We start from the raw sequence: 26965 nt of genomic DNA, 5'->3' as shown, positions 1-26965 counted from the left end.
AAAATTGTGGACTGATAAGACGTCAAGGGGTGAGAAACAAAGAATTACAGCTGTAAATGTTAAATCTTAAGTAAATTTAAAAGGGACTTGATTAAAAATTGACTGAAGGGTTGCTTGAAAAAATGATAAAATAAGGATGTGGTGAAAGGAAGGCATGGGGAAGTCAAATTTTTGTTGTATGTTTTTGATGTGTGTGTTTTGTTTTGTATTGTCTTTTGTATGCGTAAAAAACCAATAAAAATCTTTTTTAAAAAAAAAGTATAGACCGGGGTCGGCAAAGTATTTGGTGCTTGGGCCGGTTCACGGTACCGCAGACGCCGCGGTGGGCCGGAGTGCGCACACGCATGCGCAAACGCTATTTCCTGCGCTCCTTCCGGCGCAGAGGAGGCATGTGCAGGTTTCCATTGGCAGCAGGAGCTTCCTGCAGCCAATGGGAAGCTGGTCAGCGTCGTGGAAGGCAGTCCCCTCTGTGCTCTGTGCTGATTTAGTGCGGTGCACAGGAGCCGACCGAGTGGGCGGCAGGGGTCCATGGGCTGGTTAAACAACCCCCATGGTCCTTAGGTTGCTGACCCCTGGTATAGACTATATCAATCACCTTCACAGCAGAGCCACTTCTTGCTTTCACAGAAGGGTCTGTTTGAACTGGAGAATTATGACGGAAGTGGGAAGAACTGTAGTCAGGGATTTTGAGCTGAGTAGTAGTTTTCAGTCTCCCTTCCCCTACTGGGGAAAGCAAAAGGATGCTGATCAGCATACATACATATCTATCTATCTATCATCTATCTATCTATCTATCTATCTATCATCTCATCTATCTATCATCTATCTATCTATCTATCTATCTATCTATCATCTATCATCTATCTATCTATCATCTATCTCTATCTATCTATCATCTATCTATCTACCATCATCTATATCTATCTATCTATCTATCTATCTATCTATCTATCTATCTATCTACAGTGGCGTAGTGTGGGGGGTGCAGGGGGGGCCGGCCGCACCGGACGCAACATCTGGGGGTTAGGGGGCGCAAATCCACGGGTTAGGGGGTACAAATTACTTGCCTTGCCCCGGGTGCTGACATCTATCTATCTATCTATCTATCTATCTATCTATCTATCTCTATCTATCTATCTATCTATCTATCTATCATCTATCTATCTATCTATCTATCATCTATCTATCATCTATATCTATCTATCTATCTATCATCTATCTATCTATCTATCTATCTATCTATCATCTATCTATCTATCTCTCTATCTATCATCTATCTAATCTCTCTAAAATATAGGTACTAGGGGTGGAGGGCAGATTTCTTTGGTTCTGCAAACCAACCTAGTTTATACATCCTGGACTAATAAGCAAAATGCAACACAGTTATCCTTTGGAACTCAATACTTCTAATTTTGTGATACAGTTTTGTAACCCCCCAAAAATGTAAGAACGTCAAAAGAAACTACATAGGCACATGGCCTATGTAGTTCAGCCTCCTGTTCCCCAGTGGCCACCAAGATGCCCATGGGAAGCCCACAAACAGAACCTGAGTACAATAGTGCTCTCCCCACCTGTGATTCCCATAAATTGGAATCCAGAACCATTACTGCCTACGGTCATGGAGGCAGAGCATAGTCATCATGGCTAATAGCCATTGATATCCTTCTGCTCTGTGAAATTATCTAATGCAGTTGTACCTTGGTTTTCGAACAGCTTAGTTCTTGAATGTTTTGGCTCCCAAATGCTGCAAACCCAGAAGTGAATGTTCCGGTTTGCGACTCTATTTTTGAAAGTCAAACATCCGACAGGGCTCCCATGGCTTATGATTGGCTGCAGGAGCTTCCTGCATCAGAAGCCACACTTTGGTTTCTGAACATTTTGGAAGTTGAATAGACTTCCGGAACGGATTCTGTTCGTCTTCCAAGGTACAACTGTACACTTTCTTTATACTCTTCCTATTTTCTATAACCTCTAGGTTGGATTACTGCAATGCATTATATGTGGGGCTGCCTCTGAGAACAGTTCAGAAGCTTCAGCAGGTGCAGAACCCGGATGCTCACTGAGGCAAGATGATTTGAGCATATTACACCAATCTGGGCTTGACTGGGAAAACCTGGCTTATACTTGATTATGATGAGTTACTTCTGAGGCATGCATAGGAACACAGCACAATTTTTGTTACTTTTAAAAGGTTTGCCGCTACCAGGAAGTTCAGAGATAAATCTCTGTGATCAATCTATTCAAATTAGTGCCTGAATACTAGCTTCAGGTTTTAATGAGAGCAGAGGGGAATTCAGCATTTTTATGTGTGTGTTTTCAAGGGTCAAAAGTGTCATTAACTAACAAGGAGGAGAGAGCGAGCGAGAGAGAAGGAAGGGAATTTACTACTAATTCTCCTTGGAGTACTGGATCCAGATGGTACGCTAGATTACACGCGCTTGTTAGAGCTCTCCTCTATTGTATGTTGGGGGCTCCTACTCCTTTTAACTTTTTTAACTTTTTAATTTTGTAACTTTCAAACCCTCTTCTTATCGAAAGTACAGTATGTTTTATGTGTTTGGTAACCTGGGGTCTTATATCAGAGAACTTGTGAAGCTGACACCATAAATTAGATCTAACAAAGTCGAACAGCTTAACAGCTGCCGCCCAGCCTATTCCAAGGACTCGTAACTCTAAACAATTTTAATTAATCTTCTGAACTTTTTTCCGAACTGACTCTGAACACAGGCTTTGACTCGGTGTTTTAAATGAACTAAGGGAGGTGGAGAAAGGTTATTGCTACCGAAGATGCTATGTTACAAGAGTGTTCCATTTGGGCTTGCCTCTACCTTCTTAGCTTGTGAATCCAACTGTGCTGTATGCCTTGCTTCTATATTCCCAGTTGTGAATCCAACAGTCCTGCATGCCAGCAGTACAGTGGTACCTCGGGTTAAGAACTTAATTCCTTCTGGAGGTCTGTTCTTAACCTGAAACTGTTCTTAACCTGAAGCACCACTTTAGCTAATGGGGCCTCCCGCTGCCACTGCACCGCCACTGCACAATTTCTGTTCTCATCCTGAAGCAAAGTTCTTAACCCGAGGTACTATTTCTGGGTTAGTGGAGTCTGTAACATGAAGCGTATGTAACCTGAAGCGCATGTAACCCGAGGTACCACTGTACTCCTAACTGAAACAGACTGATTAAATGGTTGGCATGGAGCCTGGGCCAAGATATATTACTCAACTGAAAGGCACCTAGGGAAGCCGGGGGGGGGGGTCCCACCCTCAAGATGCCAGAGACTCTTAAGCCACAGGGCTGGCAGCTGGCTGTAGCAGAGGAGGTAACCAACAGAACTTACGTGAGGCCAAGGCTCTCAGGGGCCTTTGTGGTGAGGGCCTTCCACCTGGGGATGAGTCGACATCCGTTCTTCAGGTGGCAGCTGGAGCTTAGGATGAGGCCAATTCTGAACCTCTCAGGTCTCAAGACACCCAAGATTGAACCCACCCAGGTGGCAGCTGGAGGACGGTCAGTCCTGGAGGTAGCAACACTTGTGGCTCCCACCCTGGCATGGAGAAGGATGATGTAATGGAGGCTCCCCCCCTCCCCGGAGGTATCATCCCATGGCCCTGAGAATACCACCTGTGGGGGAAACCTGAGGACTCCTGATGCCAAGAGAAACACTTTCTCTGCCACTACAAGTGCTAGCGCAACAGCAAGGGGAGGGCCCCCTGAGACCATCGGGCACGGCATCGACATCAAACAGGGTTATTTACTGAGCCTGCCCCTCCTTGTTTTGCCCATCCCCGATGTTGCCTGGTTGTCCAGGTTGGCAGATCATTTGAGTAGACTCAAGCTGGCGCGTGATGCTACAAGAACTTTGTCTGCTACAAGAACCCTTTTTCTTTTTTCTTTCTCCCCCCCCCCGCCCCCTTCCTTTGCCATCTGTTTTAGTTCTTTATAGTCCATTGTTTCATAATTATATTTAAGTTTGGCTTGTTTACTGTTAGATTCTTGATTGTTGTTCTCCTACTATTTAGGTGGTTTTTCTTCCCTGAATGTATGTTATATGGTAGTTCTGTTTAGCTGTGGAATGTTTTGTGGTTTATTTTCCAATTTAATTAATTAATTACCGCCCGGTTTCGAATCTTCCATTCCTGGGTAAGGTGATTGAGAGAGCGGTCTCTGAACAGCTTGGTGGGTTTCTGGATGAAACATTGGCTCTGGATCCATTCCAATCCGGCTTCTGCTCTGGTCATGGGACCGAGACAGCTCTGGTTGCCCTAAGAGATGATCTCTGTAGGCAGCTGGATCGCGGCGGGTTGGGGCTGCTGATTCTTTTAGACCTGTCAGCAGCCTTTGACATGGTCAGTCATGAACTCCTGGACCACTGCCTCACCAATGTGGGGATCCAAGGCACAGTCCTTCAATGGCTGCGCTCGTTTCTCTCTGGTCGGGGACAGAGGGTGGTGCTTGGGGGGAAACTGTCATTGTGCCACTCCTTGGTGTGTCGAGTGCCACAGGGTGCGATACTCTCCCCGATGCTTTTCAACATCTTTATGCACCCCCTCGCCCAGCTTGTCTGAAGTTTTGGGTTGGGCTGCCATCAGTATGCTGATGACACCTAGCTCTATCTGTTGATGGATGGCCATCCTGACTCGGCCCCAGACACACTGATCAGATGTTTGGAAGCTGTGGCTGGATGGTTACATGGGAGCCGGCTGAAGTTAAATCATTCGAAGACAGAGGTCCTTTGGCTGGGTCAGGATGATATGGGATGGGGGGCAACTCCCATCTCTTGCGGGGGCACAATTAGTGCTAGCACCATCCGTTAAGAGTTTGGGTGTAATCTTTGACACCTCTTTTTCCATGGAGGTGCAGATTGCAGCTATAACAAAGGCAGCATTTTTTCATCTCTGCCAAGCTAAGCAGTTGGCTCCTTACCTCTCTTGCCCTGACCTAACCACTGTGATCCACACAACGGTCACCTCCAGACTGGATTATTGTAACTCGCTCTACGTGGGGCTGCCCTTGAGACTGACCCAAAAACTCCAGCGGGTGCAGAATGCTGCAGCGAGACTCCTTATGGGGTCCTCGCTGCGAGATCACATTCATCTGGTACTATACCAGCTGCACTGGCTCCCGGTGGAGTACAGGATCAGGTTTAAGGTACTGGTTTTAACTTTTAAAGCCTTGTACGGCCTGGGACCCTCGTACCTACGAGACCGCCTCTCCTGGTATGTCCCACGGAGGACCTTACGGTCTTCAAACAAAAACATCTTGGAGGTCCCGGGCCACAAGGAGGTTAGGCTGGCCTCAACCAGAGCCAGGGCTTTTTCGGCTGTGGCTCCGATCTGGTGGAACGCTCTGTCACAAGAGACTAGCGCCCTGCGTGACTTGACATCTTTCCGCAGGGCCTGCAAGACAGAGCTGTTCCACCAGGCCTTTGGCCAGGGCACAGCCTGACCCCCTCCTTTGGTAATCCTCACAGAATTCTAGCCCAATGGTTGCCATTAATTTGATTTGAAATGATTTTATAATGAAATGATTTTAGAATGCTGTATTACTTTACTGTTGTTAGCCGCTATGAGCCAGGGTTCGGCTGGGGAGGGCGGGATATAAATAAATAAATAATAATAATAATAATAATAATAATAATAATAATAATAATTATTATTATTATTATTATTTTCTTTTCTCCCTGGCCCCAAAGGGACCTGGACAGGTTTACTTGGACTTCCAACAAAAGTCCTCTTGCATCTATTGGTTAAGTCTCAGGAAGCAAAGAATAGGAATAAATGGACAGTTATCCAAATGGAGAGATGTAAAAAGTGAAGTCCCTCAAGGTTCAGTACTGGGGCCTGTACATTCTAACTTTTCATACATGATCTAGAGTTAGGAGTGAGGAATGAGGTGGCCAAGTTTGCTGATGATACTAAATTGTCCAGGTCATTAAAACAAAAATACTGTGAAGCGCTCCAAAAGGACCTCTCCCAACCTAAGTGAACAGGCAGAAAATGGCAAATGTGATTAAATGTCAACAAGTGTGAGGTGATACGTGTTGGAGCAAAAATATCTTAATTTCACATATATGCTCACCAGGAATGAGACCTTGGAGTCATAGTAGATAACTTGATGAAGATTTTGATGCAGTGTGAGGCAGCTGTGAAGCAGGCAATTTTCATGCTAGGAAAGGAATTTAAAATAAAACTTTTGCTAGCATAATGCTACTATGGTCACTTCACCTCAAAATGGGTGTTGTACGGCTAGAAAATGATACAACTAGAATTAGACACAATTTTGAGTGACTAAATGTAATGTTGTTGTTTAGTCGTTTAGTCGTGTCCGACTCTTTGTGATCCCATGGACCAGAGCACGCCAGGCACTCCTGTCTTCCACTGCCTCCTGCAGTTTGGTCAAACTCATGCTGGTAGCTTTGAGAACACTGTCCAACCATCTGTCCTCTGTCGTCCCCTTCTCCTTGTACCCTCCATCTTTCCCAACATCAGGGTCTTTTCCAGAGAGTCTTCTCTTCTCATGCGGTGGCCAAAGTATTGGGGTCTCAGCTTCAGGATCTGTCCTTCCAAGGAGCACTCAGGGCTGATTTCCTTAAGAATGGAGAGGTTTGATCTTCTTGCAGCCCATGGGACTCTCAAGAGTCTCCCCCAGCACCAAAATGTAATATTTAAGCTCAAAAAAATATTAATGGGGGGGGGATGAATGTTCATTGTTGTATAACCTCCCCACAAACAAGGCAGAAAGAAACATAATTTGCAGGTGCCTCCCTCCCCGATAGTGAATACTACTAATACTCTCTGGCATGATTTCTGTTCCTGACCTCCAGCAAACATAGAAGTGCAGTAATTTCTACTCCCATTTCTATTGCTGATGGAATTCTCCAACATCTCAGACAGCGAACTTGCAAGTACTTCTAAGCAAAGTCTTACATTGCTGTTTTGTTTTCTGTGGTTTGATTTGTTTGCAAGTTTCATGGTTTTTCTTGCCTGGAAGAACCTTGGGCAAGATAGTGCTTGTACGCACTCTGCAGCTAGTAGAGCTGAACTGAAAGTTGCTTGCAACTTATCAAAAAAAACAAAAACCCAACTCAGAATTTTTCCTCTGCCACTTTTGTGAAATAGTCTCCAGATCATATTCTTAAGTAGGATATCTGCCAAGTATTTGACATCCTACAACATTTTGTTTCAGTAGTTGACCTTTCACAATATTTAATACCTGTTGTGTAATGATTCAACAATATTTTATGGTTGGCATGCAATATTTAGTGTCTGATTGCATACTATTGTTAGCATGCATTTGACAGACAACATACATTTAGGATTTGACAGCTTTTGAGATTCCATATTTGATATCCACTGAGACACAATGTGAATAAAGCACTTGAATATTGAGGTAAGATTTCAAATTCAAAATGCATATTTCAAATGTTGGGAGTTCAATATTTCACATTCCAAACGGGAATAGCAAAACTTGAAATTCTGGACAATTTCAAACTTTCTTTTCAGCTCTACATTTTTGCTCTAGGTCACAGTGGGGAAAGTGGGGCAGCACCCAAAACCAAAAGAAGTTGAAGAAGGGCTAAGTTTGTAAAACGGTGCTTTAAAAAAAATCAAGCTATCAAATAATATAATTCTATGTAATAGCAAAAAGCCCAATACACATGAGAGCAGAATGTTAACAGAGGAAACTGCCTTCTACTGAGTCAGTGAATTGGTCCATCTAGGTCAGTAGTGTCTGCACGGACTGGCAGCAGCTCTCCAGGATGTCAGACAGACAGTAGAATCTTTTCAGACCTACCTGAGGATGCTGGGAATGAACCTTGTAACTTCTATGTGCAAATCAGATACTCTACCATTGAACTATGGCCTTTCTGCAACCTTTATACAAACACATTGGGCATTTCAGTAATGATATAACTATATTGTTTTAAAAAGTTCAGTTATTCTTATTTTGAGCACCACTCTGAGTCCTTGCATCTTTCTCTGCTTCTAGCCTAAACCAAATCACAGCTGCCATCTAGTGGTTGATTTCTGCATCTTCTCAGTTTTAGACTGAAGACGCTTACTAAACCCATGTCGACCCGAGATTCCATAAAATACCATTCTGGAAAACATGTGGGCCCCAATTCTATTATGCTAGCCTTACTGCATTACAGGATCAAGGACCAATCTTTTGAGAAGAGAGGTCATCTGTTTCGTTTCAAATCCAGAGAAAACTGAAAACACTAACTTAACGTTCCAAAACTACCTTGGCTGCTGCTGGTCTCTGTTTTAGGCCCCTGATAAGCATAAGGCTGATAAGCATAAGCATAAAACATGAGCAATATATAATTGTACTTATTAAATCACGGGTGTTATATTTATTTATCTTAATGACGCAGGGATAGGGAACAGAGCAGCCTTCAAACTTTGTCAGACTCCCAACTGTCACCAGAGCAGCCTTCAAACTTTGTCAGACTCCCAACTGTCATCAGCAATAGATTCCACCTGAAAAAGTCTCCTGCTGCTGTTTTCTGCAGATGCAATGGAGGCGGCGAAGAAGGCCCCCTTTGCTGTTGCCATTGCCACTTGGTAGGCTCAACGCTGAGCTCTAGCCTGTGTCCGGTCTGATTCAGAATGAGTTTTCTGCCATTGGCGCTCTAGCCGTCTCAGTGATTGTTTCATCGCCCTCAGCTCCCGGGAAAACCATGGGGCTGTCCGGGCTCCATGCAATCGGAGAGGGCGCTTCAGAGCCAGACAGTCAATAGCCCTGGTTAACTCCGTATTCCAGCGGGCCACCAGGGACTCAGCTGAAAGGCCATCAACTTGGGATAAAGCATCCCCTACTGCTCGCTGGAAGCCAATTGGGTCCATTAAGTAGCGGGGGTGGACCATCCAAATCGGTCCCACCTCCCTGCAGAAGGGGAGGGTCGCGGAGAAGTCCAGTTGCACCAGGAAGTGATCTGACCATGGCACTTCTTTTGTTTCACTTTTAGTTAGTGTCAGATCATCAACATCCGTAGAGGTAAACACCCAAGTCTAAGGCATGTCCGCGTCTATGAGTTGGGCCAAACTTATTCAGGGACAGCCCCATGGAGGCCATGCTTTCCACAAAGTCCTGAGTGGCCCCTTGTAAGGTCGTGTGGGCATGGATGTTAAAATCCCCCAGGACAACCAAACTAGGTATCTCCAGGAGCATATCCGCCACAACCCGAAGCAGCTCGGGCAGGGAATCCTTGATGCAGTGGGGAGGTCGGTACACCAAAAGGAATCCTGTACTGCCCCTATTGCCCAACTTCCAGAACATGCACTCAGAAAACTAGGTCTTTCCAATAGGACACCTGGTGCAGACTAATGACTTCCTAAAAATCACTGCAACCCCCCCTCCCGCCCACATGACCTGGGTTGCTGTGCGTAAGAGAAACCTGGTGGGCAAGCAGCGGCAAGGACAGGCCCATCTGCTTCATCCAACCAGGTCTCTGTCACACATTCCAGGTCAAATCCTCCATCCACAATCAGGTCATGGATGGCAGTGGTTTTATTCATCATTGACCTGGCATTGCACAGCAACACTTTCAGGTCATGTGGGTTTCACTTGCTGATTCCAGTATCCTTCCGGTCAGGACCAGACCTGGAGGCAGGGATAGTCCTCAAACAACGACTTAACAAGTTCTTAACCTGAGGTACTATTTCTGGGTTAGCGGAGTCTGTAACCTGAAGCGTCTGTGACCCGAGGTACCACTGTAATCCACTCTAGCCTTTTCCTTGACTTTCTATGTACGTGTACATCTCCAACATGTTATCATCCTCTTCCAGTCTGAAAAAGCTGTATTTTACAACTCTGCTATCTGGAGGAAAGGGCTAGGGGCTGCTAGGCCCATGTTCTGCATGCAGAATGCCATTGGTTCAATCCTTGGGATCTCTAGGGACGGTTGGTAAAGTTTTCTGCCTGAAACACTGGTGAGCCACTGCCAATCATTGTAGACCAGGGATGGGGAACCTGTGGTGCTGTGGATGTTGCTAGACTAGATTCCAACACCCATCAGCCCCAGACAGCATGGCCAATGGGCAGGGATGATTGGAGTTGTAATCCAAGTAATATATAGAGGACCAGAGGTTCCCCACCCATGACATCCCCATGATGTCCCCATCCCTGGGCCCTGGGCCCGATCTTGGCTGGAAAGGGTGGGGTATAAATAAAATTTATTATTATTATAATAAATAAATAAATTATTATTATTATTATTATTATTATTATTATTATTATTATTATTATTATTAAAAGTGATTGCATAGAATGCTGCATTGCTGCAACACTTGACCAACTTGTCCCCACCCCTGTCTATGTCTCCATTAGGTAAAGGTTAGGTCCAGTCGCAAACGACTGTGGGGTTGCGCGCTCATCTCACTCTATAGGCCGAGGGAGCCAGCATTTTTCCACAGACAGCTTCCGGGTCATGTGGCCAGCATGACTAAGCCACTTCTGGCGAACCAGAGCAGCGCACAGAAACGCCATTTACCTTCCTGCTGGAGCGGTACCTGTTTATCTACTTGAACTGGTATGCTTTCAAACTGCTAGGCGGCCGGGAGCTGGGACTGAACAACGGGAGCTCACCCCATCAAGGGGATTTGAACTGCCGACCTTCTGATTGGCAAGCCCTAGGCTCTGTGGTTTAGACCACAGTGCCACCCTAAAACCTCTGGATTAGGGGTTCCCAAGCTGTGGTCTAAGGACGCATAAGCCTTCTTCAGGTAGTCAGCAACATTCCCACGTTAACGATCCATTACTTAGTTTTAATTGTATCTTTGTTTCTTCTTTTATTGCTTATATTGCATTTTAATGATTTACAACTTGAATTCTGAGGAATGCAAACTGTGTAATACAATAAAATGCAATATAAGCAATAAAAGAATCAATAAAAAATAAAATAAAAAATCACACCACATTGTAATTGCTTAGGGTTGCCAGAAGTCCGGAAAGTACCAGACATGCATGGAATACTGCAGCCACAGGCAGTGTCCGAGTGGAAATTGATGGAATGTCTGGGAAAATCTGGACGTATGGCAACCCATGTTGGCAGTGTCGGGTTTTTTGCAGATTTTTTTCCATAAATAGCTCAACAACTTTGGGCAAAACTAAACAAAAAAAGCTTGACAACTACTTTTCTGTCAGATTTTCACTATTTGAAATATGGCAACCCTATAATCGCTAGAAGAGGCATAAAAATCATTAAGTGGTTTGCAAAAACCAACAGTAGTTTACAAGTGACTGGCGGACAGTGGGAAGTTTGGAAACCTGTGGGCTAAGGTCTCCAGTGCTGCATTTAAATAATCCTTGGTAAACAGAAAATCTGTGGGGAGATATGCATTGTTGTTTTTAGGAAACATGCATAAAAGCAGAGTATATCACATGTGACACCTGAGCCTAGAGTTTTCTGAATTCACAGCCCTGTTGGTCTGTCAGTCTGGTGCAAAGCAATCATCAAGAACCAGAAAGTTGTGAGGTGCAGACTGAGATCAAGATTTTCCTAAGCGCTGGTTTGCACTCAGCTCTTATCTCTGGCTAGGTCTTCCATTGCTGATGTTGGTACATGCTAGATAGATTGTGAAATTCTACCCAAGGGTGTAGAGATGTGTTTCTGTGGAACTCTTTATCAGTTATTGAATTGGCTTCCTTGAGATATGTTCTTACTTTGTACCATGTGTTGAATGAGAAAGAGAGAAGCTTCAGTTCAAAATCATGATGGATGAGGTGTCCAGATCCTCTCTGCAACCAATTTTTTATTCTGTACTGCAATCCTTAAGGGTCAGCAACCTTTTGGGACCAGTGGACACACATTTGGAATTTTGATAAGTAGTCACAAAATAGCTATGGGGAGTGGGGTGGTGGTGGAATGGCATAAATGCAAATTGGCTGCCACTTCTGAAAGTGCACATCCATTGCCCACTGCAGTGTTTACACACAGAGAAGCATTTTGCTCCTCTACTCTGTTCAGAAAGGAGGGGAAGGTGGGTGTCCAGTCCTTGCATCCACTGAAGGAGTCGTGTTCAAGGTAGGAAAGGCTGAGTCAGCACAAGCAGGAACCAAACAGGAAGAGCAAATGGTCTCTTGTGTGTTGTGAATTTTTTGAAGGGTTCTTTACTGAGACCTTTCACAAGCGCCACAGAAAGCATTGGCAAGCACACCAGTGCCCGTGGGCACTGCATTGGAAATCCCTGCCTTAACACACATAACTAATAAATAAAGGTACTTTATTTGTGGAAAAGAAAATTCACAGGTCATTAAGAGAATTTAAATAACATATATTTGAACAAGGTAACCTGAAGGCCCACCAGGTCTTGAGCAAGAAAAGAAGTTTTTTTTAAAAAAAGAAAATAAATGTTTCATGTCACCCAAACATAGCTAACTGGAAAACAGCTGCAGTCAAGATACTAAACAACAGAAATCCAGAAGTTCTGAAGGAACCTAAATTGTGTTTAAATTGAGTATAAAAAGAGGCCAAATTCCTTTAAAATGAAAAAAGCACTTAAAAATGTCTATTCTCAGCTCAACATATAAATAAACACAGAACTACAAATGGGGGAGGAGCACCAAGGGTGCTGAAGGACAACCAAGTCTTAGAGCCTCAGCTGTCATGACTGTCAGGACTATCCTTGAAAATGCGGGGCCACAATTCTATCCATCTGAAGACAGACCATGGTGCCCATGTGGAGGCAGTGGTGTAAACAGATGGCTGCCGCAGCAAGACCCATTAACCACCCTTCCAAAGGATCTCCCCTTACTTAAGCTAACCGTGAGTTCAACCCAATTGAGTATCCTTCAAACATCTGACATAACATCAGTCAATGGTTATCATCTAGAAATGACAACACAGTCCTTCTGAACGTAATAACTGACCCTGCTGCATTGGTGTGCAATACAGACTACTCCAGGCTCTGCAGGCAGATAAGGAAATTGAAATTGCCCCCCTTATTGCCTATCCCATTTTGATCTGTCAGTTCAGACGATGCTCTGGAAGGCTCAGTCCTGCCACTATGACTCCCTGCATTGTCCCTTGTTGATAAATTATACCTGCTGAGGCCAGGTATGGGGTATGCCCCTGTTGAGATGTTAGGATAAAGTTTCCGTTCTACCTTCAACAGAATGGTTTATGATTTGATTTCGACTTATGTCCCATCAGACAATGCTATGCTTCACGCCAGGCTCCCAGGGAGGCTCAAGGTGCAGGGGTTCAGGTGCTTCGTCCCGCTTACAGCAGACGCACTGCAAGAAGTCAGAGACGTTGTGCGTAAAGAGGCTGCGACAGGGGTGGAGATACTGCATGAAGAAGAGCATGAAGGCGATAGCCAAGCAGTAGGCTACAATCAGCTGCAGCACCAAAAAGGGGGCACAGAAGTACGCAAAGACGTCCGTCATGAAGAAGTACCAGACGACAAGCAGCACACTGTTCTCCAGCCCTCGGAACACATAGAAGAGAGCCAAGCATCGCCAGTTTTGTGACTTAGCAATCAATTCCCGGTCTCCCAGCCTGAGCTGCACAGCTGACCAGCAGAAGATATTGATGCCAGCGTAAAGTAAAGTGATGGAGAACAGGACCGAGAGGGTGCCCACCCGGCTGAAGTTCTTCTCCACATTGTCAGGCAGCTGGGCACCACTCCACCAAAACTGCACCCAGGGCAAGAAGAAGAAGAGCAGGAAGTTGGCCCCACCAATGCCCATGGCATAGTACTTGAAGACACTCCCAAAGAGGACCAAGATGGTGATGCGAGTAGAGATCTCCAGGCTACGCCACAGGATGATGCAGATGAAGGCCAATGGGTGCAGGCGGATCTTGTAGTCGTCATACTTGATCTGGATGGCCAGGACGTTGCAGACTAAAGCTCCATAGGTGACCGACACCAAGCAGATGCACATCAGGACTGCTACAAGAGGTAGGAAAGAAGGCCAAAGAGTGAGCACACAGAATCAGCCCAATGAGTGTTCACTGCACAATTATTGTCACACCTCGGTGTACTTCTGCCTTGCAATTAAGCCCACAAAAGTTACTAGCCCATTGGAGCTCACTTAGGAGCAACGTTAGTAGTAACTTTGTGGCTTAGGGCCCTCGTATTTACAGGACCACCTCCCCTGGTATGCCCCACAGAGGACCTTAAGGTCCATGAATAATCATAGTTTCGAGGTCCCGGGCCCTAAGGAAGTCAGATTATCCTCCACCAGGGCCAGGGCCTTCTCAGTGATGGTTCTGACCTGGTGGAATGCTCTGTCCCATGAGACCAGGGCCCTGTAGGATTTAACTTCCTTCTGCAGGGCCTCTAAGACAGAGCTATTCCACCTGGCTTTCAATTTGAACTTAGCCTGATCTTTTATTCCCCTTCCTTCCTTCCCCCTCCCCTTTTTATGAAGATTACTCACTCTGGGATCCCACAGCTAATTATCCCCTGGTTTCTTCACTGGCCCTAATTTAGCCAGCTAGCCCTGGTGATCATCTAATGTTTATTGGATGGATGATATTTGAATTCTGAATTTATTGGTATTCACGTTTTATACTGTATTTTGTGTTAATTTTTGTTGCATCAATTAAGTGTTTTAAATTTGTTGTTAGCCACCCTGAGCCCGGTTTTCTGAACCGGGAAGGGCGGGGTATAAATAAAAATTTATTTATATTTATTATTAACTTGGTGCTAACTGGCTGCTCATTCTTCTCTGCAGTGTGTTGAAACTGGAGCTGCTCAGATAGTTTACAGAGTGTCAGCTGGGGCAAGAGGCACACACTGGGAGGTGGCAGAGATGAGATGGTTAGACAGAGATTGCTCAGGGCAGGTGTTCGGTCAGCTGCTGCCAAAGAGGTAAGAGCGCTAGATATTCAGGCCTGAAATAGCCTAAGTAGTAGCTCTGTTGAAATGGGGAAAGAATGTCCTGATGCAGAGGTTTTGGCTTGTTCTGCAATGGCAAGTATGTCTCCCTCATCATCTGCTGGACATAGCTGGAAAATGTGCAAGCAGCCACATTGTACAGACCAGGCATGTACAATGGCAGCCCTTTGGACCAAATCAGGCCAGCAGCCATTCACGAACTGTTGGTCCAGCAAACTACCTTTCATTTAATTTGCCTTACCATTCCAAGGTCACTGGTGGCTGTTGCTGTGCTAAATATTTATACAACAACCATACAAACAAAGCCAGGGGTTCATGTAAAGATATGGCTAAAGCGATGGCTGATCTGTATCTTTTGTGTAGCACAAGCTTTTGTTTGTTTTTGTTTTTTAAAAGAATCCAGCTGTTTCCTGCTGGAAACGCAACAGGTCTTCCTGCACATACAGATGAAAAACATTTGGAAATTTGGAAATCAGCTCACCTACTAGCATGGCCACTTTCCTTTTTATTCTTTTCTTTTCAAAGGGGACTCCAGATAGGGAGAAATGTGTTCTGAATTTCCTCATTCAGAACTGGCTAGGCAGTCTCATTCAAATGGAAAGAGGCTCTGCTCAGGGCTTTGGTCACACCCAGTTCCAAATACTGCTCCCAGGAAATACCATTTGGCTTTCAAAATAGATTATGCAAATCAACAATAAGCAAACATGAATTGTGAGGCAGAAACCCCAGGGAAGGGCACAAGAGACTTCTGTAACACTGGGAACTTATTTACAGGAAGACCAGCAGCAGTGATGTGGGGTTGGGTAGGACTGTCTTTGGAGAAGCATCTTCCATTTTTCTGATGTGCTGTCACCCCACATGGAAACTATGCAAGCAGCATTAACTCCACAGAAGTGGCTGCTGAGTTCCTGTTCATCATTCAATACCTAAAGAAGCTAAGAGCTGGTAAACCCATTATTATTCCATCACCTTCACCCACACTGGGCACTTCCAGATTGTCACTATTTTCATATGGGATTCCATCACATGTATTGACAAGTTCAGGTTGTTCAGTTAAACATAAACAGTGGTAAGGGAAAGGTATTTTACACATGGGCAGAGGCACTGAAGCTCACCCAGTGCACTTCATAGCTGAGCAGGGACCTGAAGCTGTTTATTCCGTCTGATTTATCTGCATGGTTCACATCACATAGTAATTAGACGAGAGCTTTCCAAACTTTTCATGTTGGTGACACTTTTTTTTTTAGACATGTATCATTTCGCAACATAGTAATTCAGTTTTACTAGCAAACCGGAGGTTGAACTAACCCTTTTCCACCCCCAGGAGGAGCACGGGGAGCATTCACGCAACATACCTACACACTGCAGCCGACACACTAACGTGTCTCAACAGACAAGTTTGGAAAGCTCTGAATTACGCTTACCAGGACTTTTGAGGAGCTCACCGCTGCTTGGCTGCTCCCTCATCCTTTTCGCTCTCACACTGTGCTATGCTAAGCCATGATTCAGTGTGTCTTTTTTTAGTGTGCTAAACTCTCTCCTCACTCACCATAAGCTAAGGCCAAGAACAAACCTTGGTTAATGAGGAGAGAGATTAACCATGAGACCCAGTTCAGAAGGCATGCTATGCTAAACCTTGGCTTAGCTCAGTGCAGCACCACAGAGAGAAAGGCCAGGAAGAAGCAAAGAGCCTATGAACTCTCCAGGAGCTTGCAGATTCACACAATCCCATCAAGCTACTGTATGGCTCAACATGCAGTGTGACCCAGGCCAGTGTTGTGGAAGCATACTTGTTTGTATGCTCCAAGGCTGATCTCCAGCACCAAAAGCACAGAGCAGCACTGCTTGAATCTAAGCAATGGGAACACCTGCTGCCTCTTAACAGGTATTCATTACTGCAACCACACCCCTGGGAGTTGGGCAGGATCCTATATTAAAGAGGTGCCAGAACTGAGTCACACCCAAAGAGTCACACTCTTGGTTGCAAAGGGAACAGACACTCTTGACTCATTCTTGACTATTTCTGTGGAATTTACCAGCTACGCCACTTGCAGCTGATCCAGGCCTATGTTTCAAGGTGCATTTTCATCATCAGACAGAAGTCTGTGATGGCCTTTAGCTCACTTCTGGCATGCCCTCATTGAAAGAAACACACAGATTTGTAGAGGGATTGATATGTAGTTTGGGTTACAATTTAATGCATAAAGCAAGGATGAAGAACCTGTGGATCTCCAGATGTGACTTGAAGGCAGTTCCCACCATTCTTGACCATTGGCTATGCTGGCTGGAGATGGTGGAGGTTGGAGTCCCACAGCATCTGGAGAGCCACAGGTTCTCCAACCCTAACATAAAGCATCACACATCAGGGGAAGGGTTCAACTAGAGATTTGGCAGAAACTTTTCAGTCATTTGTGGCAGCTGCAACATATGCAACAGCTAACCAGACGGATCACCATTACTGACTGCATGCATATTCTTTGCAGAAAAACCCTTTCTATAATTCACGTGAAAAGCTGTTTTGCATTTCACAACCAACACATAGTTCACAGAAAGGGCAGGTGTGTTTGTTGCATTTATATCTTAGCTGTCTGAGCTGCTGACAGACCCACATGTGGGTCTTCAGATTTAGCGATAGCTATCTCACGATTGTTCCATGGCAGGTCAGAGGACAGAATGCTTTGCCAAAACATATATTTGTGTGTGTGTCTGTGTAATGTAAGTTGAGCAGTTAATGGGCATAACAAGCAGACGTTGTGTACATTCACCATGGTTCATGGAAAATGTATACATAACCCTTCTGTGAAGAGGGAATTGTGCACATTTCGCAATCTATCTACATAATACTCAACAGGTCTTGGGGAATGTGCATATCTCAGCTGAATTTTACATGCATAACCACACAGTTTAATTCCCCTTAAAAAAGACATACATATAGGCAAAATACTTTAATAACCTGAGGGTCCGGGGGCAAGAATTCCAGCCTAACCCTGTCCCTCATATGCTAGCTTTCTATGCGCAGTGAACTATTTTCATAGGAATACTATCAACCATCTGCCCTCCCACCTGAAGATGAAAGTGGTACAGAAAGAGCTTTATCAGCTGTCTGCAGGAAGAGAACATGCAGGCCATTTCAAGAGGCTTTTGTGCAAGGGATCTTACACACAGCTTGATTTTTAGCTACAATAATTTAAGATACAAGCACTGGAGAGAGCTGGCTAATAGTGTACCGTGTGCTTCAGAGGCTTCCTGTACACAATCCCTTCCTTTCTGAAGTGCTTAAACAGGAATAACATGAAGCCACAAGCACGCCTGTCTATTAGCTGAAACTTTGGGCTTGTCTACACTTCTGCTTCTACCATGCCTAAAAAGAAGGGCTCTTGGGGGTTCTGATAACCTTGGGGGAAAGCTAAATGGCCATTTGCACTTGGCAGTGGAATATGACACCAAACTATTAGCAGTTATAGTTTGCTGGGCATTCCTGTTTGAGCCAGGTTCAGTCAGACTTCCCCAAGTTGTTCCAACCAACTAAGCCAGTCTGTTTCTCCTTCTCAAGTACACAAAGTAAGATCTATGTGCTAGGCTGTGGGAGACGTGGTTGATAGAGGATTTGACTGAGAAGACCTAAGTTCAAATCACTTCTCAGTGGTAAAGCTTACTTACGGATAGCTTTGGGGACAAAGTGAGGCAATCCCAACCTCACCACCTTGACTGCAGGGGCAAGGGGATATAAACTTAGGGAGCTTCCAGACTACAAGCTCCATCCAGTGTTCTATGTCTGCTAGTGTAAGGCAAATTTTAATGTTAGACAAAGCCATTTCCTGTTCCGGGGGAGCTGACGTTGCAGACTGGGAGCAAGCCTGCCCCACGCACATGGGGCGGTATAGTTCCTGCACCATTGGGGAGTCCTCGGCAGCGTCATTCCTTGGCCATCCAATCCAGATGGTCCAAGGGCATGGTGCAGGTTATTTAAACTGGCCGTGGCCGAAGACTCACCCCTTTTCTTCCTGCTTGCTCAGTTCTCTTGCCCTCCCTCCCTAAGATTAGGCTCTTTATCTCTTGACCTTGCTATGGACCTCGGTTGGTCACCTGTCAAAGGGGCCTGGTAGGAATTTTTTCCACTTGGCAAATTAGCACCGGCCAATTGGTTTTTTGCCTACCTCATAGCAAATCGTCAAAACTTTGTAAGGTTTGATGGTTAAGCATTGGAGTGTTTGGTTGAAGGTGAATGGTGGTAGTGGCCATCACCTACCCCTCCTAATTCAAGGGTAATCCATTATAGGAATCTGAGGGGCGTGGTCTCCGTCCGAAGCCCCAGAGAGGGGGCTAGGGCCATAGCACAACCCCCAATGGTGACCCTGGGGGAGTTCCTAGTTGATGTGCATCAGCAGGGCTCCCCCTACTGGTGGTTAACCCTTCCAAAACTTCCTGCAGACGGGCAGGAGTCAGATATAGTTGTGTGGTTTCCAATGCCTAAGCCAATACCACTCACATTCTGTAAGTTGTGGTCTTTTCCTCCCATTAACTCTAAATACTGTTTCATGTGTCTTTATTCCAACTTCCTGGGAGGGTTTGAGACCTTGCCTCGCAACAGAGGGTTCCAATGCAACAGCTGCACCAGAGGAAACTCACTGTGCATTGCAAAAGATCTCACAATCGATTCTGCAAAGAAGTTACTAGCAACCCGATTGTGTATTCTCTGCAGCACCCTTATACTGGCACGAAACATCCCACCTTCGGAACAAGTACAGTAGGTTGCTAGTGGCTTTAACCTAGCGCTACATTGCATCCAACCCTTCTAGTTTATTAATTGTTCACCCTGATTTCTTGGCAGGGAAATTCTACAACCCTAGCTATTTAACAGGTAGTCATTCTGATTTGTTTGCAGGAAAGCTTAGCCGACGTTGTGTCAGTGCATTTTCCCATCTCTTCCCTTATTGCAAAAAAAAAGTGGGGGGAAGCCCTAACTTTTTGGGAAGAGGGTTTGCTGTGCAATAACTCGCAATCAATTATAGTAGCACAACCTGAACTTGCTGGTATGCAATTGGAATCCCTCCTGAAAGAAGCAACCGCCTGGAAGCAGGCCAAGAAAATATGGCTAACTCTCATCTCCCGTCCTGAAAATGCCAAACATGGGTAAGTCTCATCTCCTGCCTTGATGCCTTCTCCTCCCTTCAGTCTGCAGTTGTCACATCTCAGCCCTCTTCATCTTTGTCCAAATGTCTGCTGCCAGTATCCAGTCTGTGCACAGGGCAGGTCTCCGAGGGCAGCAGTCCAGGGCCCCAATAAGCAGAATGAGCTGGAAGGCCTCCAAGAACAACTCCATCCTTTGGAGTAGGTGGAGCGATACACATTACCATCCAAACGCAGGAGTGGGGGAACCTCAGTGTGGGGCTGAATGTGGCCCTCCAAGCATATCTAACTGGCTCTTAGAATTCTCCCCAGGCCACACCTCCTCACCAGCTCTGCTTCATGATCTTGAACTGTGACCATGCCCTCTCACTTGACTGGATGGAGGACAGTGAACAGCGGTGTAGCTAGCTGCTCGGCGCACCCATGGGCAGGACAAGCCAGGGCAGAGCACACTGCGCAGAACCTCCATGGAGTCTGCAAGCCCCACATGCCATTTGGGGCAGCGCAGAGCCTGCAGGTGCCCGAGCCACCGTGTCACTCCCCAGGAGAAACGTGTGGCTCGGGTGCACTGCAGGCCAGGCTCAGTGATGACACCCGGGGCGGTCCGTACCCTGCCTTCCTACGCCACTGACAGTGAAGTATGGGCGAGTGTGCAGAAGGTGCTGGCTGTTATGTGGCTGCATTGTAAATCTACCTACTTTTACTACTGGCACCACACACCAGTGGCAATATGACTTCCAGGCTGCAAAAGATTCCTCACCCCTAGTTCAAAGAGAGGCTCCCCTGAGACCATTGAGCTCAGAGTCTAAAATTACCAAGCTGCATCACTACAAAATCTCTCATCATTCTAGCCAAAGGATGAACATCCTTAAATCCCTATGGGGACATCCTGTCCAAATCCTGACCCCTTATCCCTTACCTTCCAAGCCTTTCACAATCTTGCACTCTCCCTGTTCACTCTTGTATCACATTACAACTCTGCCTAGGACCTTCACTCCTCTAGCTCCATCGGCCTGGATATCAGACTCGCACAAATGAGTTGCCCCTTATGCCTGGAACTGCCTCTCAGAACACTCCTAGGATGCCATCTCTCCTACTTCCTCCAGTTCCCTCTTCAAAGCCCACCTTTTCCATGAATCTTTTGGCACCATCTCCTTACCTGCCTTCCCCAACCCTGCCCAATATCCTTCTGCACCCCACCCTGCAACCCAGTGCCCTCCAGACATTTGGGACTACAATTCCCATCAGCTGCTGGCTGGGGCTGATGGGAGTTGTAGTTCAAAAACATCTGGAGAGCACCAGGTTGCGGAAGATGACCCTACTGTAAGTGAGCCTAAGAACGCGTAGCTGGTTTGGTTTATCCAGGAATGGAGTCTCAGGTGACCCTGATGCTGTACATGTATTATCTTCCCCCAACGCAGGACGTTTAGGAGTTTGGAGGCATGAATTAGATTAGGGATGCTCCTGTCAAAATTGCCATGTAGTGTCCATATGAAATTTGTTTGGCAAAATCCTTGATATTTGCAGGTGTTCATGCGCTTTACAATTATAGTCCTGTAGCATGGAGATTAATGGCAAGAGAAAAGAAATTTGCAATACTTTACGGTCACCAAAAGACTTCTACTCTAAGCCTGGAAGGACAAACAGTGCCATATATTATGCAATAGTCTGGTGACCTTAACACTCTTGCTACATTTGAACATACATATATAAATATTTAACAGGATGGCAAACAGTTGTTGTTTTCTGGAAACAAGTAATACATAAATGAGTGCTAAACTTCTGCGGGTTCAACTGCATTTCCAGAGTGGCTTTTATGTCATGCGAAAGACCACATAAAATGCAAATATTAACAGGTCAGGAAGAATAATGTGCTGCCCTCTGATGGATGTATGGATGGGGTATTATATTGTTAACGTGAGCTGGAAGGGCAGTAGAGGTTCTCTGGGTTTATTTTTTCTTTCTCTCATCCTACTTTTTCTCTCCGTTCTTTCTTTCTTTCTTTAATACATTTGCATTTTTAAAAAATACTCTTGTAGCTGCTTTTAAATTTTAACAAACAAACAAAGTCATGATTAAGTATATCTTGGCTCTGAGATTGTATGAGCCTCAGGATAGGGACTTGTGGGTTTTTTCCCCCCTGTAAAGCACGATGCTCATTCAGAATGACATGCAGTATATTGCTATAAATAATGAAATGGATAAAATTTGAGAGTGAGGAAAATATAGGATGAGTTTATTGTTCTGGTTTGATTTTTCTAGTTTTGGAACAATATTCTGAGGCAGAATCAACAAGTTTTTCCAGAACTATTATATAACTCTATGAGCTGCAGTCTGAAAATAAGCAATAAACCTCACTTGGCTTATGATGAAATCGGAGTAGCCTTGATGCTGCAACATCCACAGCAATATTTCAATGGGGACCTATATTCAGCCCTGTATTGTTTTTAAAAAAACAAGTTGAAGTGGAGACAATAGCTGTACCACCCCCTGTTTATCTGTTTGCTTTGTAACACAAAACCCACCCAATAAAAACTATTTTTTTAAAAAAAAGTTCAAAGTCGAGGCCCCATTTTAAAATTTTCATTTTGCTTCCAAGGTAGGCTAGTACTACATCCTGATTCAGCAAAATCAGGCTTGGGTGATGCAAAAAAAAAGTCCTATAGGATTGCCATTATTGTTGTTATTTGGGGTTGCACAGTAGAAGCCAGTGGAATCAGTTAGATCGGTGGTTGCTGACCTTTTTAGTCCCATGGGTACATACTGTACATTTGCATTCTTGTGTGAATACTTTGGGCACGCGGACCCAGTAGAATCAAACTGAGCTTCCAAAAGCACATAGAGCTAAAAGAGGAAAAAGCATCACTTCTCACATTCCTCCTCCAACTCTATGTGCTTTTCCAGGTGCGGTGTAGCAGCTGGGCAAGGACCCAGGAGACCACTGTTCAAATCCTCACTCACTGGTGAGTTTGGGCCAGTCACAGTCTCTTAGCCTAACTCACTGCATAGGGCTGTTGGAAAGATAGAACTGATGGGGAGAACCAGGCATGCAACCCTGAGCTCACTATAGGAAAGGCAGGCTATAAATACAGAGAAAGGGGGAGAGAGAGAGGTTGAAAAATAAAAAAATGGCTGGAGCAACTTCCCTGTAAGTAAAGGTTGTAATGTTTTGGGCATTGTAAATTTTGGAAAAAAGGGGGCAACGTGATAGGTATGTAGAAAACCATGCATAGTGTGGAGAAAAGAGGTGAGGAGAGACCTTTTTCTCTCTCTCTCATAATACTAGAATCCAGGATCATGAAATGACTCTGGAACAGTGACAGGTTCAGAGCAGACAAAAGGAAGTACTTCTTCATACAATAAATAGAACTTTTACACACCGTACATTAAAAGCAACCCCTGCCCAAATAAAGGATCCTGGGAACTGTAGTTAAGGGTGCTGGGAATTGTAGCGCTGTGAGGGGGGGGGACTACAGCTGCCAGGTTGCTTTTGTGGGAGAGCATGCTTTAAATTTATGGTGTGCATCCAGCCGTTGTTTTCACAAGAGGTACTAGCGACGGCCATCAACTTGCATGGCTTTAAAAGAAGGTTAGACAATATTGTGGTGCAAAAGGCCATCAGTGGCTACTTGTTACAATGGCTGCCTATTACCTCCAGTATGAGAGGCAACATGACTCTGAATTGCAGCTGCTGTGGAGCAACAGTGGGAGAGGGCTCTTCCTCCCTCCCACCCCGTGTCCTGCTTTTTGCCTTCCCAGATGCTTCTGTTTGGCAGCTGTGGGAAAGAGGATGCTGGATTAGATAGGACTTTGGCCTCAACCAGTAAGGTGTTCCTTATAGAGCTCTGCTGGGCAGACCATATCAATTGTTAATATCATTGATTTAATGTCCTTTTGTTCTGTCTGGGGTGGGGTTCTTAAGGTCTGCTTCAGGCCCATTGACAAAGCTTTCATTTTGTAATGCTCCAGTTCACCTTGAAAGCCTGTTTCTGTAACCATAAGGAAACCATAGATGAACTTCACCAGGGATGTGGCAAGCCCAGCAGGCACCAGCCAAAAGGCAGGTTATCACTGTGATGGAAGCCCAGAGTATACGAATAACTTCAGTGAGAGTTGTCAGCTTCACTTACCAATCGTGCTCCCATGCCTTTAGCAGCAGCCAGATGCTAACTTAAGGATCTGAAGCTTTTACATGTTAGTTTTCCTTTTTCTGTTACTTTAACTCATAGCTGTCAACTTACAAATTTGAAAATAAGGGACCAGCAGCCTTGAAAATAAGGGATCAGCAGCCAAAACAATGAATTTTTAGGGCATGGGTATGTTCAACTTCTGAGCCCCTCCGAGCCTAAGGCAGAAAGCCCAGCCAGCAGCCAAACGAAGCCTCAAGCGGTGGTTCCCACAGCACAGCAACCCGGCAAAGGGGATGCAGCAAGGAAAACCACCGTCACCTCCCCGCTGGGAAGTGCTGAGCAAAGGCGTGTCCCCAGGCGACACACAAGGCATGCAAGCTCCACTCCCAGTCATTCTTAGACTCCTTATTGGGTGAGCAACGCAGCCAAGCAACCCAGTTGGAGCCTCCTCCTCCCTGGCCGGCAGGGAGGGAAAGGAGCTGCTTCCTTTGAAACCTGGGAAATTCAAGGCGCATCATCAATAAGGGACAGCAGCGGGAAACGGCACTGGGATAAGGGAGTTTCCCGCCAAATAAGGGGCAGTTGACAGCTATGCTTTAACTCCCTTCTAAAATAAACTTCACCTTACTTTCTGCAGGGTGCACGGTTATTAAAGATGGAAGAACAGAGCCTGTAGAAAGTTGGGCAACATGGCTGCATTTTTTAACGTTGCCTTACATGTCTTTGCCACCTGCTTAAAACTTTTTGGTTTAAACAAATCTACCTGGACATGTAATTTTATCATATATGGGGTTTTTAAATTTAAAAATCTGATTATATTTATATTTTAGCAATTTTATTACATCTACTTTTATTGCTACTCTAAATGAATATTATTTAATGAAGATTTTATACGTTTTTGTAAACTGCGTAGTGATTCGTTTTTAGATTAAGTGTTATACAAATCTTGTTAAAAAAAATTTAAATACAACAACAACCTCCCTGCAAACAGAAACCTAGCACTGCAGGTACAAAGCTGGGATAGAAGCCTTCTAGCCTTCTGTGCCACATGCCTTAATTTTCTATTGGCACTGTGTTTTTGTTTTGTTTGTTTGAATGAGGAATATGCATCCCATGCATTCTGAAGTGCAACTGCCCACCCTTACCATCCTAGCATTTGCAATGCCTTATTCTGTTGCAAGTCTAGTCCCTGTTTGAGTCAGGAGAGAGCAGTGAGAGAGAGAAAGGTTACAATCACACCATACATTTGAAGCACTATCTAGACACTGTCCAGCAATCCTGGATAATCATCAGAATCATAGTTTGTTAAGGGTTCTGGGAACTGCCATTTTTGTGAGGTCAGCAATGTAAACAAACTGTGGCTGCCGGGACTCTGCAGGGCTATTAAAATGGTATAAAAGTAAAGGGACCCATGGCCATTAGGTCCAGTCGGGGCCGACTCTGGGGTTGCAGCATTCATCTCGCTTTATTGGCCAAGGGAGCCGGCGTACAGCTTCCGGGTCATGTGGCCACCATGACTAAGCCGCTTCTGGCGAACCAGAGCAGCACACGGAAATGCCGTTTACCTTCCCGCCAGAGCGGTACCTATTTATCTACTTGCACTTTGATGTGCTTTTGAAATGCTAGGTTGGCAGGAGCTGAGACCGAGCAACGGGAGCTCACTCCGCCACGGGGATTCGAACAGCCAACCTTCTGATCGGCAAACCCTAGGCTCTGTGGTTTAGACCACAGCACCACCCGCGTCCCCACGACCCTCCTCCCAAACCCTTTATAGTTTGCACCAGACAAGCAAACTGGCTCCTAGCTGAAAACCCGTGCCCTTTAAGTCCCCTCCCATTCTGCACAGTAAAGACCTGCAATGCTCTGCTCCGCCTTTTACCTCTGCTGGTGGGGACCTCCTGCTCCACAACGCTGACATAGAGCTGCAACGTGAGCTGCGGGGTAGAACCTAGGAAGGCCTGGATGACAGCCATGCGCTTGAAAGCATTGCGGTGGGTGACCAGCCTGCGCACCAGGTGACCCACTTCCTGCTCCAGCTCAATCTCAGCGTCCTTGTAGATCTGCTTCTTGCGAGTGATGGTGACGTAGGGCTCTTCCTCCTTCCCCAACCTGCAGAACATCACTATGGCCTCTAAGCACCTGCATGAGAGAAAGAGTCAGGATCAGTATGGAAGCCACCAGCCCTTCTCTTAAGGTCTTCACAAGGGAGAAGCAAACAGACATACTCATGAATATTCATGTGTTGTTTTGGGAGTGGGGGGAGTGTAAAAGTCTGATGGTATTTTGAGCCAGGGTTTCAGCCATAGGACTTTAGGGTTGTAAAGGATATTGGAATACCCTTAGTCCAGCCTTCTTCAGCCTTGAGTCCCCAGGTGTAGTTGGACAATTCCCACCATCATCCCAAACCATTGGCTAAAGTGGTTGGGGATGATGTAGTCCCAAAACACCTGGAGACCCAAAGCTGAAGAACTCTGATATTGTCCAACACCATCATTCTCAACCAAAGCCAGGTGATGTGGAGGGAAAGGGAGAAGAGCAACACTTAGTGTAGTGGCTAGAGTGTTGAACTAGTGCCCAGAAGCCCAGGTTTCAAATTCCCACTCAGGCATTAAAGCTCAATGGATGACCTTGGACAGTTGCCATTTCTCAGTCTAACCTACCTTGCAGGGAGAGGGAATGAACCATCTACACTGCTCAGAGCTCCCAGGAGGAAATGTGAAATGTAAAGATAATAAAATAATATTCCATACTAATAATACCACCTCTGGATACGTTTTAGCCCAAGAAATAGGTTATCATACCAGATCTGAACTCAATGTCTTTTTACACACAAAGGTCCACTATTTTTCAGCCTGATTT

At 45.3% G+C, this 26965-nt stretch overlaps 2 protein-coding genes across 9 annotated transcripts in view; both read right to left on the bottom strand.

The window, feature by feature from the left end:
* NOX1 (NADPH oxidase 1) overlaps positions 1-8498 on the bottom strand; it is a 40747-nt gene extending 32249 nt beyond the window's left edge. For 2 of the 7 annotated variants that reach the window (XM_081897625.1, XM_081897627.1), the window contains exons 1-2: positions 7792-8393; positions 6076-6162 (exon numbers count right to left, since the gene is read on the bottom strand). The gene's annotated coding sequence lies outside the window, so the exon portion shown is untranslated. Of the gene's footprint in view, positions 1-595; positions 724-6075; positions 6163-7791; positions 8394-8480 lie in introns of those variants that run through there. The other 5 variants (XM_081897626.1, XM_081897629.1, XM_081897628.1 and 2 more) reach the window with 5 other exon arrangements.
* A 4292-nt stretch (positions 8499-12790) lies between these two features.
* The window catches only part of XKRX (XK related X-linked), a 39366-nt gene continuing 25191 nt past the window's right edge, over positions 12791-26965 (bottom strand). For both annotated transcript variants that reach the window (XM_081897646.1, XM_081897645.1), the window contains 2 exons: positions 25986-26245; positions 12791-13895 (listed from right to left, as the gene is read on the bottom strand). In XM_081897646.1, coding sequence (XP_081753772.1) covers positions 13150-13895; positions 25986-26245 — 1006 coding nt within the window. In that variant the 3' untranslated portion in view covers positions 12791-13149. The remainder of the gene's footprint in view (positions 13896-25985; positions 26246-26965) is intronic.

The sequence above is a fragment of the Podarcis melisellensis genome (assembly GCF_964234715.1).
Source record: "Podarcis melisellensis genome assembly, chromosome: Z".
NCBI lineage: Eukaryota > Metazoa > Chordata > Lepidosauria > Squamata > Lacertidae > Podarcis > Podarcis melisellensis.
The sequence above is the reverse complement of the archived record's forward strand: the minus strand, read 5'-3'. Positions and strand labels throughout refer to the sequence as shown.